General features: G+C 41.3%; 1 protein-coding gene across 2 annotated transcripts; it reads right to left on the minus strand.

Moving 5' to 3' along the window:
• Positions 1 to 15466: 15466 nt before the first annotated feature.
• On the minus strand, positions 15467 to 17797 carry LOC109997035 (gap junction delta-3 protein). 2 transcript variants are annotated; one of them, XM_029280680.2, is made up of 2 exons: positions 17399 to 17797; positions 15467 to 16634 (listed from the first exon to the last, which is right to left on the minus strand). In XM_029280680.2, exon 2 carries the CDS (start codon positions 16499 to 16501, stop codon positions 15638 to 15640), a length of 864 nt encoding a protein of 287 aa, XP_029136513.1. In that variant the 5' UTR covers positions 16502 to 16634; positions 17399 to 17797; the 3' UTR covers positions 15467 to 15637. The 2 variants fall into 2 exon arrangements, with proteins under 2 accessions (XP_029136513.1, XP_020507048.1); XM_020651392.3 differs by having other exon boundaries at positions 17485 to 17796.
• Positions 17798 to 17973: the final 176 nt, after the last annotated feature.

Here is a 17973-nt window from a genome sequence, read left to right on the forward strand (position 1 = left end):
TCTACAGCCAGCTTGAAGGGCTTGCCTTATGAAAGGCTTCGGGGCTTGTTGTTTTTTCCTGGCACAGTAATTCGCTGGCTAAGCCAAGAAAGTGGACAAGCAGCAAGCTATTTCAGCTAGGCCTTGTTTTTGTTGTTCCACGCTCAAAGACAACATGACCTCATGTGACCCCCCCACGGTTACTCACAGCTGGAATAAAGCAGAGTGTTCAAGGTGCGGGAGACAGATCACAGGAACACCGTGCAGAGCACCAAAACAGTGATGAGTCTGCGTCTCTTTTACTTACAAGTGGAGATTAGAGAAGAGAGGTTGCTGTCTTGAATGCAGAACACAGGGGACGAGGGGGTACTTTGACTTTCAACATGAACACACAACAAGTGTGTGTACAAATGTGTATGTTTCTCTGTGTGCAGATGCAGATAAGCGAGACATACACACTCTCATGCACACAAAGGGGTGGGGTAGCAATGAGGGGCTCGGTTAATGGCTTTTAAATTTCCACTGGGTGAGTGACTTACAACTGTGGAGGAGCACAGCTGTTCCTGATTTGGGGAACAAAGAGGGGGGAACGGCAGCGATCTAAGAGACTGGACCGGGCTGCTCGCATTTAATGGGCTAAAATCTCCCAGGAATGACACAGATGTGTGTGTGTATGTATGTGTGTGTGTGTGTCCATACTTTCCTGTAAGTATCTGTGGTCATCCTTCATGTACTTACTTTGCAGCATGGAGTCTCTTTTTGGGTACATGTTAGTGTATGTGTGCATGGGAGAGTGAGAGGGCAACAGGATATGTCGGCGTCTACAGCCATAGATTATGGTGTGATAGTGGAGGTCAAGTCTTCTGGGAGTAAACTACAGTCGGAGCGAGGGAGAGGAGGCTCAGATCTGTGAGATTTAATGCTGGGAGAGAGGAAGAGAGAGAACGAATGAGAGCAGAGATTAAGGCCAGAGCTCATCTAAGCATGTCAATAAGAAAAAAATCTAACGTCAGCCAGGTGGAAAAACTCCAACGTGCTTTGATCAAAAACCTTCAGACAACGACGCAGCACGTTTGAACACGGCCTAGCTTGAAAACCCCATGCTTCTTTATGTCAAACTTTTTTATATGTGGGGTTCCAGCGGTTTGAAATACTGCTTCCTGACCCCCCTCTACCCAACACACACACACACACACACACACACACACGCACACACACTAAAACTTCTCGCCTCCAAGCTGTGCTTTGTTTCCTGCCACTGGTGAACGCAGCCCTTTTCCTCAGAGACCCCCTCTCTGCTCTGCAGCCTTGTAAAACATAACAGGTCAGCGTCACATGACTGGTGTCTAGGACACTGAAGGCTGGGGCTGGCCCTTTGCCGCGGCAAGCAGGGGTTGGGTGTCAAAGTACACATGGGTGGGGCAGTGGAGAGGGAGACTGACAGCAGACTGAAAAAAAAGAGAAATATGGAGAGGAAGAAAAGAAAAAAAAATAAAGTAAGGTTGGGAGGAATGACTTTTAGCAGTAAACCAATAATTCTCTTGAGAAGCTGAAAATATAAAAGAATATTATTTCCATCCATCCATCCCTCCCTCCCTAAAGAACACCTCTCTCCACTCTCATCTATCACCTCCTCCCTAAAAACAGTGTAACTCTTTTTTTTTCTCACCTCAGGTCTGAGATGCTCAGTCATCCATAGACTGATGCAGACGTGAATGGGAGTCTCTGCCGCACTCCCCTTCCTCTTCCTCTTCCCTCAATGTTTCACTGAGTGATCAGAGCTGACATACATATGGAGCACACTCACCCTGGTAGCACTAGAAAGAGAGGGGGGAGGGGGAGTACATGCACATACAAATCCATGGTTGCACATGTACATGCAGGGATATCAATATCCACTCACAGGGTATCATACTCTATCTGCAAACATACACTTTCCCTTTTTGTTGTCAATTTTCTTCTTCTACTCCCTTAAATTTCACTCTCTTGTCCCATCTCTTACGTCTCTTCCTCTCCGTCCATCCTTCTTGTTTTTGCACTTGGAGTGTTTCCCCAGAGATCTCAGGCTTTATGGGAGGCCGCTGTCACATTAATAGATTTCCCCTTCTCTCATTTTCTCTCTCTTGCTGTCATTCCCCCTCTCGCCCTCTTTCTCATCTGTTGCCCATTACGGGGCACGAGTGCCTGCTAACCACAAGTTACAGTAGCTGAACATTCTGGGGGAATTACATTTCTGTTGCTTTTTTTTATTTGTTTATTCCAGATATAAACATGTCTGTTTAGCGTTTTTCATTTTTATAAAACTGCTTCAAGCATTAGCGCAGTAAATGCCACAAATCTCTCTGTTACTGCGCTAGCAAAGATTCTAAAAAGCCAATATAAACTGACAATACTGTGAGTTAGTCTGACATTAAAACAAGACACAAAGCTAGGAGCTATATAATGCTTTACTTTCTCACAGCAGTAGCGGGAGCGTGCCTATGTTTCAAAAACCCTATGTTCCCACAAGATTTTTTTTACAAAATTAGGCCCTATGTATGTTCCCACATTTCCTTTTTCATAAATCAGTTAGTGTTATGGTAACTTACCCTAACCCTACCCTGTGGGAACATAGGGCCTAATTTGGAGAAAATTCAATTAGAAATGTTGGACATAGGGCTGTGGGAACATAGGGCCGACCCCGCAGTAGCGACCTAGCGACAGACCTAAGATAGCTAACATTCTCACAATGACTGCCGACAAGCCATCTTTTGGTATGTAAGCTAGCAGGTAAAATGTTTACCAAATTACTGTCTTAGCTTGGCATGATAGCACACTAACATTTGATATAAAAGCATAATGAATGCAAAAAATGAAAGCTGACATGCTTATGTGTTTATATGTAAGCTAACAGGTTTAATCCTAAAACAAGAGCAAATAGGGCTAATGTATGGATGAGCATTTTTTTTAGGCTATATGCAGATTTTTAGACAAAATAAAAATAACCTGTTGAGGTATAATAGTAAGAGTAAGTATTACCAAAGTTTTAACACTTTTACAAAATGTTTTTATTTCAGTTTCTCTTAAACTTTCTCACATTTTAGTTGTGGTATAGTCTGACTGAAAACACATTGTGTTTCTGAGTCATAGCCATTTGAATGGCTAACAATGCATTCACAATTGTGGAATTGGGTAGTTCTTGAAATGGGATCACTTCCTTTTTTGTGCTTAATAGCAACCAAGCAATTTTCAGTTCCAGCTATAATCCTCTGCACTAAATCAAGATTGTTTAATGAAGTTAAGAGTGCACTCTTCAATGCATTTCTTATCTTGTAGCACAACTGTTATATAATTATTACACAGGGGTTTGACAGTGTGCATCCTCTCTGTGTCTTTATTTTTCAGTCCGACTTTGTGTACTATACCAGACTTGTGTATCAAAGCGTCCTCTGGAATCCACCTACAACAACCTCACTTATCTCTCTCCTTACCCATCCCCCCTGTCCTCCCCCTTCGCTCCGTCTTGCTCATCCCACATGTCACATCACATTTCCCAGGCAGCCCCAGGAAAAGGGCAGAGGCCTTATGAATTGATGTGGGTCGCTTACAGGAGGAGCATGGCCAGGACAAGGACGCATGGACACACACACACACACACACACACACACACACACACACACACACACACACACACACACACACACACACACACACACACACAGGCCCTCACACAAGGGTGAACCATTAAGGGTGAGGTGACACTGTGTACACACGGTGTCCTTCATATGTCACCCTTCTTTCATCTGCTGTATGCTCGTGCTCTCTTTGAACCAAATGTGGCTTTATTCATAAATCTATGCACAAAAAACACACACATACAAAGATCTCCTTTGATTTGGCAACACTTTTTTTTGACACAGCTATGGCAACAACACACTGTTACACCACATTGTGCCCCTGTAGTTTTTGGAAAGTTAATCTCCTCCTGCATGCCTCAGCTCCTTCAGGACTATCTGTGCAATGACGACACCTATTGGTTGAAATGAGAAATGGCCCAGCTGGCGGGAGCTGTTGAGGAGAATATATGAGATGAATAACCAGCGATATTGAGTGCATTTATCATCCACTGACAGTAAATTCGCAGGAGAAAATTGACATTAGCTCATAAACATCTATCACAGACATGTGTATCCTGCAGCACATGTTTGAGTGTGGAATGCATGGTGGACGATTCAAAAGCAATGGAGCAGAAAGAACAGTTACATTTTTATAATTTTTAGCACTGCACAGTTTACACACACACACACACACACACACACACACACACACACACACACACACGCATACACGCACACACGCACACACGCGCGCACACACACACACACACACACACACACACACACACACACACACACACACACACACACACACACACACACACACTTACTTTCTCTGCATCATATACTCATGATTTATTCTTCTTCCTCTCAGCCTGCATTCACTCTTTTATATGTCCAGTTAAGCAATGCTCTTCTCTAATTGGTAAATGGAGGGCAGAGGAGGTTTGATGTACAAAGGGGATTCCCTTGAGCCTTTGGGGCCTGCTTCATGCCCATTGGACTTGAAGGAAGCCAAAAATGTAGCCTCCATCAGGCTCTCCCACCTATGCTGCAACTGGAATGGAGATGATCCAAGACGGATGCCTGCAGGGGGTTAACTGCTGAGAAACTTTTGGAGATAGATGAAGAGGAGCTCTTGCATCCATTCCAATTGAGATTTTTTTTATTAAAATATGATTTATGTTAAGAGGAATTCACATCATATGATTGAAAGAGCTCAACTTTAAAACTATTAAACCCAAAATGAAATAATAATCTTCAAGAAAAATCATATTACATCAATAATGCATCAAAATCTGATCCATCAGCTCACAGAACAGATTCCAAGACGTGAAACTGCAGCATCATATCGAGCAGGCTGTCCCTCTCAGCGCTTCAGAAAAACGCCGGGTGGGAAAAATGGAGCAATTTTTAGAGCCGGTGTCTTGAAGCTCAGTGATCCACGATGCTTCTGCATGCAGACGTCTCCCTGAGGAGAAAGAAAAACACAGGATGGAGAGCAGAGAGGAGAGAAGGCGGAGGTGGAGGAGGAGGAAGGGGGGGGGGGGGGGTGCAAACAGAAAGGAGGAGAGGTGAGAGAGGGAGAGTGATGCAGAAAGAAAATATAGACAGGGTGTTCAGTCTTAATATAGATCGTTCAGTATAAAAGGTCAAAGAAATGGAGAGAGGGGATAATGCTGTCCCTTCTCTGGCCTTCATCTCCTTTTATCTCTCAGTCCCAGATTTCATCCTAACCATCAGAGGTGGAAGTTTACTAAAGTACAACTCAAAGGTTCAAAAACAAGTACAAATATCTACAATATGCAGTGATTTGACATGATACACAAAGCAAGGGATTTACACACTGAAGTTGTTGGAAATAAACTTTAATATATTGTTTCTTTTTATTATATGGAAAACAAAATCTAGGAAATTGGTTAAATTCCTTTAGTGTGATTTAAAGAAGCACATTTTGCTCTCTGCAATGTAGTAGTGCGGTACAGCACTGTATGGAAATTATATGACAATAAATTTGCAGAATCAAGCGAGTCGCCTTATTGTTTGGAGGATGTTATATATATATATATATATATATATATATATATATATATCATACATTACAAGAAAGAAAATGCCTTGTGTCTTGAGTATGCAACTTCTGAATAATCGCTCTGCAAAGTTCAACATGGTTGCAATTAGTAATGTTACAGTTTTGACAGCCAAAAATAGTTGCTGTCCGCATGAAGTGACCTCCTCCTTTGTTATGCAGAAGGGGGGATTGGGGGGTGGTATGCCTTTATTACAGAGCTAGGACAGTCGATAGAGTCAGAAATCAGGGAGCGAGAGAGTGGGCAATTGCATGCAGCAAAGTGGCCACAAGTTGGATTCGAACCAGGGTCACCTGCTCTGAGGGATCCATCCTCTTTTGGAAGCACTAGGCCATCGATGCCCCGAAAGAGTGAAAGTTTGACCTTGTTGATTAAATATATATTATGATATATGCTGATGTGTAAAAACAGAATAGGTTTAAAGTCAGAGGTGTATGTGTGTATTGTGTAGAGTGTGCTTGAATAGACTGACAACATGACATCCAAAGAGCCAAAAGTGAAGATAAAAGTTTTAGAGCTCCCCTTATTGACATGCAACATTAAAGGTCATAAGCTCCGCATTCTTCATGTTGACAGAAGGGACAAGGGTCTTTCTAATACGTTTTTTATTAGTTAGTTTTCTTAGTTATTTTATGCTATAAAAAGGGGGTTTAACGTCATGATTGACAGCTCTGTTGAAAAATGTGGCACCAAATAAGTGGGGTGGGGGTATTTAGGCTTCCATCTTTACACACAGTCAATGTTTTGAGGTCTACTCATAGGAAAATAGTTTGTACCCTGTTGTCGATGACACACTGTGCATTAAACCACAATACTGTGTTTCTAGAGTAGTAGGAGGAGAGGTAAGCAACAATGTCCTTGAGCGAGGCACTGAAACCTGAAATACTTTGAGTGGAGCTGCCTGCTGGCAAAAATCTAAGTTCATATCCAGCCGCATTCAACCGAGAGAACCTTTAATGATTTGAATATGGAACAAGGTGTTGCGAGAAGTTGACCCCAGATATGTTAGCTGAAGGTAAAAGGATGGTGTGCTCTTTATTTGTTTTGTTTTTTTTTGGGGGGGGGGGGGGGGGGGGGGGGGGCATCAGGCTGATAAGATGAGAAGGTGATGTGGTATTTTAATTCGGCCTCGTCCTATCAGATGTGTCCCGCCAGCTGCGAAAGAAACAGGGGTCAGGGTTCAAACTGTGTCAGCGGCAAATGTCAAATGATTTGTCCCCTACTGTGAATGTCACCTTGGTTCATCGTTTCAGAAGCCGACCAACCAGCAGGAAGGTATCGAAAGAACAGAGAAGAAGAAGAAGAAAAAGAAGAAGAAGAAGAAGAGGGGAAGAACATGTCTCGGGAGGCTGGGTGTGTGCACAGATGAAAATGTAACGTTGCGTAATGGGATATTGCATAATATGTCCCATTTAATAGCATGTCCCTCACTGGTACACTACTGGTTAACTAAAACACAAAGGGGGAGAGGACTTTTTTAGGGCTGAGGGGAGTAGGGGGAGGAACAAGGAGGGCTTCTGGTTCTGTCTCTGAGCAGAAGATGTGGAGTGATGGAAGCAGACAGCCAATGGGATGAGGGCACTGTGGAGTGGCAAGGGAGGGAGGAAGGGAAGGGGGGTGATGGTGGCTGTGGCGGGTGGATTTGGTGTGTGTGTGTGTGTGTGTGTGTGTGTGTGTGTGTGCGTGCGTGCGTGCGTGCGTGTGCGTGTGCGTGTGTGTGTGTGTGACAGTGGGTGGGCGAGAGAGCATGGTCGGTACTGGTATTTCTACCCTGTCACATCGCGTTAGTGTGCAGCCGAGCACGACTGCTGAGCACACCACTCTGGACAGCTCGCTCTCTCTACACACACACACTGGTTTAAATTCACAAGGACACACAGAGCCTACACACACACACACACACACACACACACACACACACACACACACACACACACACACACACACACACACACACAAACACACACACACACGCATGCTGTAATGTCCCACGAGGACCACAAGGACGTCCAAAACAAGTGAGCGCTGATGGAGGTTTGACAGAAACCAGGGGAGAGTAGCTCAACCTCCCAACTTTACCTCCATCCATCTATTAATTTATCCATCGTTATAGAGCTCCATCCATCCATTCCTTCATAAGTGGGTACAGTCACTATACAGAAAATATTAGTTTCCCACAAAAATAGGCATCGTAAATGGAAAAATATGATTGAAGAGGATAAATTTGAACAGAATGAGGTTTTCCCAAAATTGAGTGCATTGGGGAAATATAGCAACCTGGTTTTTCTTATGAATTTAATTTCTTATTTTGCTAAGGAGCTCTTTAAACACAGATGTGCAAAAAGCTACAAATGAACCATAACAATTTGCTTTGACCCTGTTAAGCAGGCTAAAAGAAACCATCATGTTGTGTAAGAGTTTGTGTGTCAGCGAGAGGCAGATCAGCAACTGTCTGGTTACTAAACGCAACACGATTTCTCGCCCCCTAGCCCAGAGGCTTATAAACAATATTTTCCTGGAGATAGCAGGAACAGGGGGGGACAGGAGGGGGGGGGGGGGGGGTCGCGGGCGGGTTAAAAGGTTGAGAGAAAGAGCTGGGATGTCGGTTCCCCATTCACATCAGGGCTCCCTTCAAAACATGGGAAAACAAGCAGAAAAAAAGATAAAGAGAAAAGGTAATACAAGGGGAAAAGAATATTTCATTTGTAAATGCTGCATTCACACCCAGCACCCGAGGAGGAAAAGAAAAAGGAGGAGGGGTATATAGATGGGTGAAAAGGTGGAAGAGATAGAGTGGTGAGGTGTGATGTTCGGTGACCCGAGCTCTTTGGTCATGTCATAAAGTTGGAGGCACGCTCCAGCGGCTCTGATGGAGAAGAGAGATATAAGCTGTCGTTGGTCACCAGCTCTGTGCGTCAGGCTACAGAGAGGCAGAGGGCACCGTCAGCAATACACAGGGTCAGAAAGGTCATGGTTACATCACTGAGCCTGAATATCCAACACAGAGACACACGTCTGTTAATATACAAAACATTAGTAGAAGGTCATGCTGTGCATTCTAGTGTAAGACCTTAGATCAAAACTTCATTTATGAAATCAACTTTTATTCTTATATGCAGATGAATCCCTCTTGTTCGTACAGTAAATATAAGGCCAGCAGTCAGTTAGCTCATTAGCATAATAACCAGAAAGAGCTAACCTTTTGCTATTAAAAACAACAAAACAATCTGCACACACAGGTTTCTTAATTTAACTACACATATAAAAATAAGATATGATAAAGTAATTTGTGCTTTTTTTAAGCTAAGCTAAATGACAGTTAGCAGTAGGCTATATTCATATTTAGAATGTGTTTTTACCACAATGAAATATATATTCGTTTAACCTTCTCAGAGCTTGATTAACAACAATGATCCGTCAATGAACCCCAGACTTTCGGTATCCCATAAACCCCCTCAGTGTGGAAATCCACTTCAGGTTATAACTGGTTTGTTCAGTATTTTTTGTCAGTGTGCACAACTAAAGCACAATGAAACTATTATGTTTTAGGCATAATGAAACCTGCAATGTCTGATTTTATTTGGACACCTTGGGTCTGTAGAAAGATGTTGTGAACAAGACATCAAAGTATTATCAACTTTGAATTTGATTTGACATCATTTAACTAACTTTGTCTTTTCTGCACAACAGGAAGCTTAAACTGGATAAAACGCTGTTTTAAGCTGTTAAGTTTTGTGCAGCACTGTTTTGAAGTTAAAGGCTTTATATATGATTATACACACTTCAATATAATATAAATCAAGTATAGCCTCTGAAAATAACTCTGTGAGTCATGACTGTCTACAATGGGTGTAACACCCGAGTCCCACTGTCTGTGATGTTTTCAGAGTTTTCAGAGTCCTATCTTCACTTTGTTTACATCGTCGGGACGGCCGGCTGACTCCTCCCCTCACGTATAAAAGTTGTTTAATTGAGGGACTAGAGAAAAGAAGAATAACATACTGTACTCACTGCTTAACTGTGTTTCTAGATCACGCTCATTTCAGGTAAATTTACATGCAGAGTGAAGATACGAGCATAATAAAGATCACTAGCATTAGCATGCTAACACAACAATGTGCTGGTGCTCAAGAACGACATCTGCTGGATCAGAAAATCGCATATCAAGCCTTTAATAACTCATAATTGTTCACATCACAAATGTACAAGTTGGCCCATGCATTTAACTGATGTGAATTTATAACTTGTGTTATTATTAGAAGCCCAGGAGGCCTTGGTGATCTACTACTACCACCCGACGTCCCCGACACCCAGCCTCCACCATCAGACTGTGTCGTCCCCTCAACCACCGCCGTCCTCATTCATGCACAGCCTGCTCCAACCTCCACCTCAGCAGACAGGAAGTGTGGACAACAGAAATGTTAGGAATACAAAGAAGAAATCCTTCCTGCATCTTATCCCATCTCCCCTTATCCCATTTTTCTTAACAATGAGTATGATTGATTATGCTTTATGGTACATTTTCCTAAATAAATTAGTGTTCAAGCACATCACATTAAACCATTTGAAACAGTGCAAAGGTAGGGCAGAAAAAACTGTAAAATAAAATCATTGGTTTGTTTCTATAGGTCTTTATGAAAAATATACCATATAGCTGCCGTGTATTGTTAGCTGTATGCACCTGATGGTTGCTTGAGGGTAAAAAAAAAAAAACGTAAGCAATGCAAAAAGTTTTGGAGAAAGAGGGAGGTCAGTGGAGGGCACACAGCTCAGATTTGCCCCTGGGCCCCCCGCTGGATTCATCTAACCCCCTGAATCCATGAAAAAAATACAAACACATTGAGGGAAAAAAACAGGGCAGGGTTTGGATGTTGACAGTTGATAGCCAGCAGGTTATCTCATGCTTAGAGAGCAAATGCATAATGCAAAGCACGGAACAATATTGTTTTTTAATATTTCTTATTTGGGGGGAGGGGGGTTAACCTATTTTTTAAAATGCCCTCATATATATATATTTTTTAATGTGTACTCAAAATGTCATAACAGTGATTTGTACCTAAAGTAAAAGATTTGGAACATTATTTGGTCACAAGTTCTCCAAACGCTCAGTAAACAAGCAGATGTGTGTAGAGCTGGGCACTGAGCCGTACACAAACCAAATCAACGACAGAGTGAGCTGTTACAACTGTGTGGAGCAAAGAAAGAAAACTGAAGGAAAAGATGTTTACTGTGTTTTCCCGTTGAAAAAAAAATGAAAGAAGCATCTTATCGAGCGACGTCCCTGCATGACTTGGCAGAATGTGAGAGAAGCTGTCAGTCAGCCAGGTGTGTACTGAGAGAGCCTCTATGGGGGGGCCGCAGTGAGGACACAGGTAGAGCACAGGGAGCCCCTTAAGTGTCTTATTCAAGGTGGAGTGAGAATGGAGGAAGAGGAGGAGAGGAGGAGAGAGGATGAGGGTGATGTTATCACTTCCATCTCCTCCTGCGTGTTGCTGTTAAAGGGAGTCGCTGAAAACAGATGACCTACATTTTCTTTGAGACAGACTCCTGCAGCGAGGCCTCCCCGGATTCAGAAGAAGACACAGTGAAGTATGGAGAGGCACTGAAAAAAAAACAGAGTCTGAAGAGGGAGGAGGTTTAGATAGACAGAAACAGACACTCTTCCAGTTTGACAAGGCAGACTTGAAAAGGTAAGAGACGCAGGCAGACAAAAGGGAAAGTAGGAAAGTTTTGACAGTAATCCTCTTCGACTCTGCCTTCCTTCCCTCTCCAGTGGTTATATAAAACACATCTAGAATTCTGTTCGGTGCACATCAAAGAGCCTGAACCGCTTTGCAATCTGCATATATGATGCGTCCAGGGAACAGCAGCAGGGGAGTGTGTGTATGTATGTGTGTGTGTGTGTGTGTGTGTGTGTGTGTGTGTGTGTGTGTGTGTGTGTGTGTGTGTGTGTGTGTGTACAGGAGGGATGTTTGAGTCAAAATGAAGCTTCTTTGGAGAGTCTTCAGATTACTTTGTGTTTAGATGAGCCACATAGATCGAAGAAGACTTCAAACAACATTTAGCTCATGTGGATGTGAAAGTAGAGATGTAATCATTAAAAAAACAAAGAGCTATTTAGTTCAATTGACGTCGAACTGAACACATTTTTAAGGTAGAACAGCTGAGAGATGCTTTGTAATGTGTCAGTGTGACCTGAGGTCAAATAGAAGTAAGAGAAAATCTGCTCCTGACTCAGAAGTGTGGCTGCTGTCATTGAAATAATGTGGCTTCAAATAGAGTCATCTCACTGAAGATGAAGGCTTCATAAGACAAGGTTTGCCGTTTCACTTCCGCCACCTAGTGGTGACAAGAGTGCACAAAAAAAGAGGAGGCTGCTTTTTATATTTATATGATGATATTGAATCAAAGCCTTCATTTTCTCAATATATGTATGGAGCATATTCTGGACAGTAAGATGTAGATTAGATGTACTTTGTGTGTATGTTCATGTCTTTAGCAGGCCTTAAAGTCAGCTTCACTGACAGCTGGAAGATCAGATTCCTCATCATAAAGTTGCTTTTAAATTTTGCATTTAAAAAGGACTTAAACAAATGATCACATTTGCAAGGTCACAAGGTTTGATAGAACATTTAATAAGATGTCATGATTTGATTCAGACAGATTTACATTAACATATATGACATAGGCCTATATAAAACAATAAAACAAAAATACTAGCTTCTATGAGAAAAGTGGAAAACAGCCCTCACCCCCCATCCCCCCCAAAAAAACAATTAACTGTTTAAAAATCCATGAGGTTTAAACTCCAATAGTTTAGCTATCACTTATAATGAATTGAGAAGCAGAGGATGCAAAAAAAGCAAACCTACTTTTATTTCAAGTTTTTTTTAATGACTCCTGAACATGAAGATTTGTTAGTCAAAGAAATTGTGTTGGGACAAGTTGTGATGTCACAAATCCCTCTTATATAAATGTCTTAGACTGAGATTTAATGTGATCAAAGACGACGTTTCTCTTCAGCAGATGAGCATCACAAACATCTGAGAGAGCAGTGACTCACAGTGAAACACTTATTTGATGGTTTAAGGGGAGCTTTAATGTCGATGTTCTGCAGGTGAAGCAGGAGAAACCAGGCAGGTGTGATAAGAGTCCCTTGCACCAAACACCAACATTTCAACAATTCATGCGATTTCTTGTTGGCAGTTGAATTTTAAAGCTGGGGGGGGTAAAAATAAAATTTTTAACATATATTTGTGTAAGTGGTTTAGGAACTTCTAAAGGCTGGGCCCTAAAAAACATGTTCAGAAGGGTTGTGGGTGTTTAGAGAAATCATGTCTCGTTGAATAGTTTTAATACAAAAAATTATCTTTTTCATTCAGGACGAACAAACCAACAAGTAGTTTCATGTTCAACAGCCTACACAAGGACAAATGTAAAAAATGCCACTCAGCTTGTTTGAGATGCTGTGTGACAGATTACAATTTGCGGTAAAAAAAAGTAAACAAACAAACTGTGGGAAATGAAGCTGATCACATAACTTGTGACTTTGAACTCATTCACAGTGCACGACACTGAGGCAGAACTATCTATCACGTGTGCCATTAATATAAAAATAAAAAAAACATGTGTACACCACAAAATAAAGTTAAAATGTGTGAACACAAAAATCGTCTATTTCGCAAAAGGTCAACAAGTTCACGTAATTTTCATTCATTCAGGATGGTGTGAGAGATACAAAACCAGAGCAACCAGTCCAGCTGCCACATAGTCTTAGTGCAGAGGTGTGAGAAACCGTTTAGGTCACATGATCTCATTCAAAAATGACAGATTTTCACAAAATGAAACTTTCATGCACTACCTGCCAACGGTCACAAAGTAATGGAACTCCTACTCTATGATGTCATTTTGAATAAAGATACATCTCTTTTAAGATTGTCATCTTTGTCATAAAGCATATTACACCCATTCTTGACAAGGCACTCTTTAAAACGAGGGTCTGTCCTTTATAACCAGTAACTTTATTTATGGATAAGTAATCATTTGAAAAGCTTGTAAGGATCCGTTATAATATCAGATTATAACAGGATCAACTTTAAGGTTGCAAAATATCGCTTCAGCAAGTGTAACATCTTTCTGGTGATAATAGTACAGTCGATAAAATCTTTAAAAGAGAGGCTTTTATAAGTGGAGTTTGGTCGATATGTTCTGCAACTGTTTTACAGGCATTGAGGTCATTTATAAGGCTTCAGTTACAACATATGAACTCTTTATAAAGGCGGACTTATTAATGGGAGGCACTGAAGGGACAAACTAGATATTAGTAGCTCTTTCTATCTATGCTAATATTCTGCAAATATTTTATATTTTAAAAGAGCTACAACAATAAATGTATTAGTTTTCATGAATCATATAACTATTTATTAATGCAGAATCATTTTGAGTTTGAGATTTTTTTAAATGACATTATTCTAATGGCAGCTTCTTGAATGTAAATATGTTCTTTCATTACTGCTGTACGACAGATAAAACAAATATATTTCAGCTTGAATAAAACTTAGGAGTCTTGTTCTTGGAGAATCAACACTTTTTCTTTTTTAACTTTTTTTTAAACAGTTCTGGTATTTTGTAAAAACTAAATCACCTTTTCATGAAGAAAATGAAAATGACAGATTTATTGAAAATACAAAGAAGCTGTAGCCTCCAACTATCTTCGACAGAATCTAAGCTACTGACTTAAAGGCTTTCTATGTGATTTTTTGATCCAGTAGATGTCGCCCTTGAGCACCAGCATGAAACCAAAACAACTTGCGCTGCATTGTTGTGTTAGCATGCTAATGCTAGTGATCTTTATTATGCTCGTATCTTCACACTGCATGTAAATTTACCTGAAATGAGTGTGATCTAGAAACACAGTTAAGCAGTGAGTACAGTATGTTATTCTTCTTTTCTCTAGTCCCTCAATTAAACAACTTTTATACGTGAGGGGAGGAGTCAGCCGGCCGTCCCGACGATGTAAACAAAGTGAAGATAGGACTCTGAAAACTCTGAAAACATCACAGACAGTGGGACTCGGGTGTTACACCCATTGTAGACAGTCATGACTCACAGAGTTATTTTCAGAGGATATACTTGATTTATATTATATTTAAGTGTGAAATATAAAGCATATAATGTACTGTAAAGGGACTTACCTGATTTGCTTAAAGTAAGATGTCCATCAATGTGTAATGGTTGACTAAATGTGAAGCTAAAATCTGCAGCAGATTAGCTCAGTTTAGCTGAAAAATAGCTAGCTAGCCTAGCTATCGCAACAAACGTATCATTTCTCGACCAAAAAAAAGTGTTTGAGTAATAAAATGTTATTTAACGTAATCTTTTTTTCAACATGGGAAATAACTTCAACATCTCTATGTCCTTATAAGACAACTCATTTAGCATTTGATAAAGCATGCTAGCGTTTCCCTCAGTTTACAGTCTGTGTGCTTAGCTAAGCCAAACGGTTCTAGCCGGATCTTCATATTAACCGTACAGACCTGAGAGAAGTCAAGAGCTTCTCTCATTTCAGAGCAAAACTCTAAAAGTTATCAATAAAGACTTTCCAGAAACACTGGATTATTACCATGTTCCTTCAGTGCCTTGTTTTAAGGTGGATTGTTTTTCCCTTCTCAAGTGTGTGGAACAGTTCTTTCAGAAACAAAGAGGCAATTAGCGTATCAAGTGCAACCCAAAGTCTCTTTCCCTCCTGAACAGATTGTGGACTGTTATGATGTACCAGAACAAACATGTCACCACTACATCCGCAGTATCAAAGCCTTTATTCTTGTCTTTGCCTATTTCCTGATCCCACTTCCCCTTTAAATAATGTCTTTCATTCAAATAAATGACAACAACAAACGAGGACTTGGTTAAAAGTAATTAATTACACTAAGTTTGAATCAAGACTCGCTCACACCATGAGGGTCTTGGCGCTCACACCATGAGGGTCTTGGTGCTCACATATTTGCCTTTGGGCTTGTGTCCGATGCTGGAGACTTTCCTGCTGGTGCTGCTCCTCAGCGACCCCGCCTTCAGCTTCACACTGTTGGGCAAACGCGCAGACATTGCCTTCCCTTGTGGTTTCTCGTCTGCCCCCGCTTCACAAAGCTTTGAGTTTTGTTGGTGCTCACAAACATAGTAGCGCTCCCGGTCATGGGCTGGATGGTTTGAGCAGAACCACTTCATGGAGCCATAGAGGAGCTCTGCACAGCTGGAAATCGCTGCTATCACCCCAACAACGAAGTAGAAGCAGAGGAAGACAGTTTTCTCTGCGGGGCGGGAGGTGAAGCAGTCCACCGTGTAGGGGCAGGGGAAGCGGTTGCAGGGGAACTGGGCCTCCACCTTGAAGCCGTACAGATACCACTGCCCAACTAGAAACCCAACTTCGGCCAGTATTCTGAAGGCCACATTGACGACGTAAAACCTCCTGAAATGAAGGTCTTCTCTGGAGTCGCTGCTGTCACTCTGATGGACTTTAGACGTGTTTTTCCTCTTGTTGTCGTGATGCATGGCGTACATGAGGAACAATAGAGACGGCGTGGCGATCAGGACGATGTGAAACACCCAAAACCTATACTGGGAGATGGGGAAAGCCATGTCATAGCACACCTGTTTGCAGCCCGGCTGGAGGGTGTTGCAGGCAAACTCTTCTTGCTCGTCCTCAAACAGGTCGCTGGCTACAGTTCCCAGGATTAAAATCCGAAAAACAAGCATGATCAAGAGCCAGAAACGGCCAAGCATGGGGGAGTGGGCCTGCAGGCTGTCAAAGAGCCCCCCGAGGAAGCCCCATTCACCCATGATTGAACGTTGGGAGGTTTATCCACCTGTCCGTCTCAGAGCAAGAGCTGTCTTTGGTTAGAAATGTGTCTTATGATCTCCAACTCATGACAGATCAATCTACATGTCAGAGGCTGGTCCAGGGTCCAATGATCTGAAATCAGATAATAAAAACTGGATTGTAAAATCATCAACAAAACATTTGCAACTTCATGAGATGTTGAAAGGAAAACTTTGCACAGCTCTTACATTGCACCTTTTGTACATTTTGTTTTTTATATTTAACATTTTTAAATTCTACTTAATATATTGTAATATCTTCTTATACTGTATTATTTAAGTTGTTGCTAGTTCTGCTTTATTTCCTTGTTAATTGTTTAGCATCAATACACCAAGTCAAATTCCTTCTATGTGTAAATGTACTTGGCAATAAACCCTGATTCTGATTCTGATTCTGATTCTGAAATGCCAACCTGTACATTTGAATGTGTCACCACAGCTGTCTCTCACTGGCAGCAGCTTCAGGTTAAAATCTGACTAAAGATCTTGAGTTTTTAAAGTTTCTGTACTTTTTAAAACAGAAGGCATCCAAAAAATTGAGAATATACAGTAGCCTATATAACCAACATTTAAGAGATTACATAAAAGGGATTGTAAGAAAAACAAACAATTGAAGAATTACACAATGGGGAGAAAAAAATGCTTTGAAGCCAAGTCATTTCTAGGTTCATTTCTAGGTTTTTCCAAGAACTTTTCACATTCTGAGAAATACATTTAGGCATATATATATATATATATATATATTATGTGCCACTTGCAAATTATTCTCCACACATGTAACTTTAATTCAAAAGCATGACACTCATGAAAACTGATTCACCTAGTCCTAAGCTTTTTTACTCGTGGAAGTATACTGACCCGCTGGTTGAACTTGTCACTCAGATTCAGCATTTCAAACAAGCTAGTTGCAACAGAACAGGTTGAGCTTGAGAGATTTCATTTACCTGATGCAGAGACGTGCACAGGAGCTGTTCTCCTAAAGCCTTAAAAAATGCCCTATCCCCTCTCAGGTACTTCCGAAGAAAAATTTAAACTGAGTGTGTCCACACCAGTTTATGATCCTCTCACTCTGTTGGTCTGAGTGGTTTGGGGTTGAAGTTTGCCGTTACTTATAATTGAAAGGGCGGCACCAGTTTCAGGAAGTTCCTGTGGCGTCCTAATCTGCAGCCATCAAGAGTCCCAGACACGAGAGATGTTTACCCGAGAGGCAAACTCTTGATGAGCATTTCAAGGAACTTCCTGTACCACCAGTTAACCCGCTCAAAAGGGACAATGAGAGCATGCATAGAGCAACCTCTGTCCCAGTGACTCAATCAGTTAATCTTTACAATACATACTTTTATTGACCTTGGAAGTCTTCTGCTGGCTGGCACTAAAACTCTGATTACCCCACTATAACATTGAGTTCATATTTATGAAAAATTTATTTCACC

The sequence above is a fragment of the Labrus bergylta genome, chromosome 21, assembly GCF_963930695.1.
Source record: "Labrus bergylta chromosome 21, fLabBer1.1, whole genome shotgun sequence".
Classification (NCBI taxonomy): domain Eukaryota; kingdom Metazoa; phylum Chordata; class Actinopteri; order Labriformes; family Labridae; genus Labrus; species Labrus bergylta.

Bases quoted from the DNA above. Each gene is read 5' to 3' on its own strand.
- LOC109997035 (XM_029280680.2), bottom strand. From the start codon at position 16,501: ATGGGTGAATGGGGCTTCCTCGGGGGGCTCTTTGACAGCCTGCAGGCC.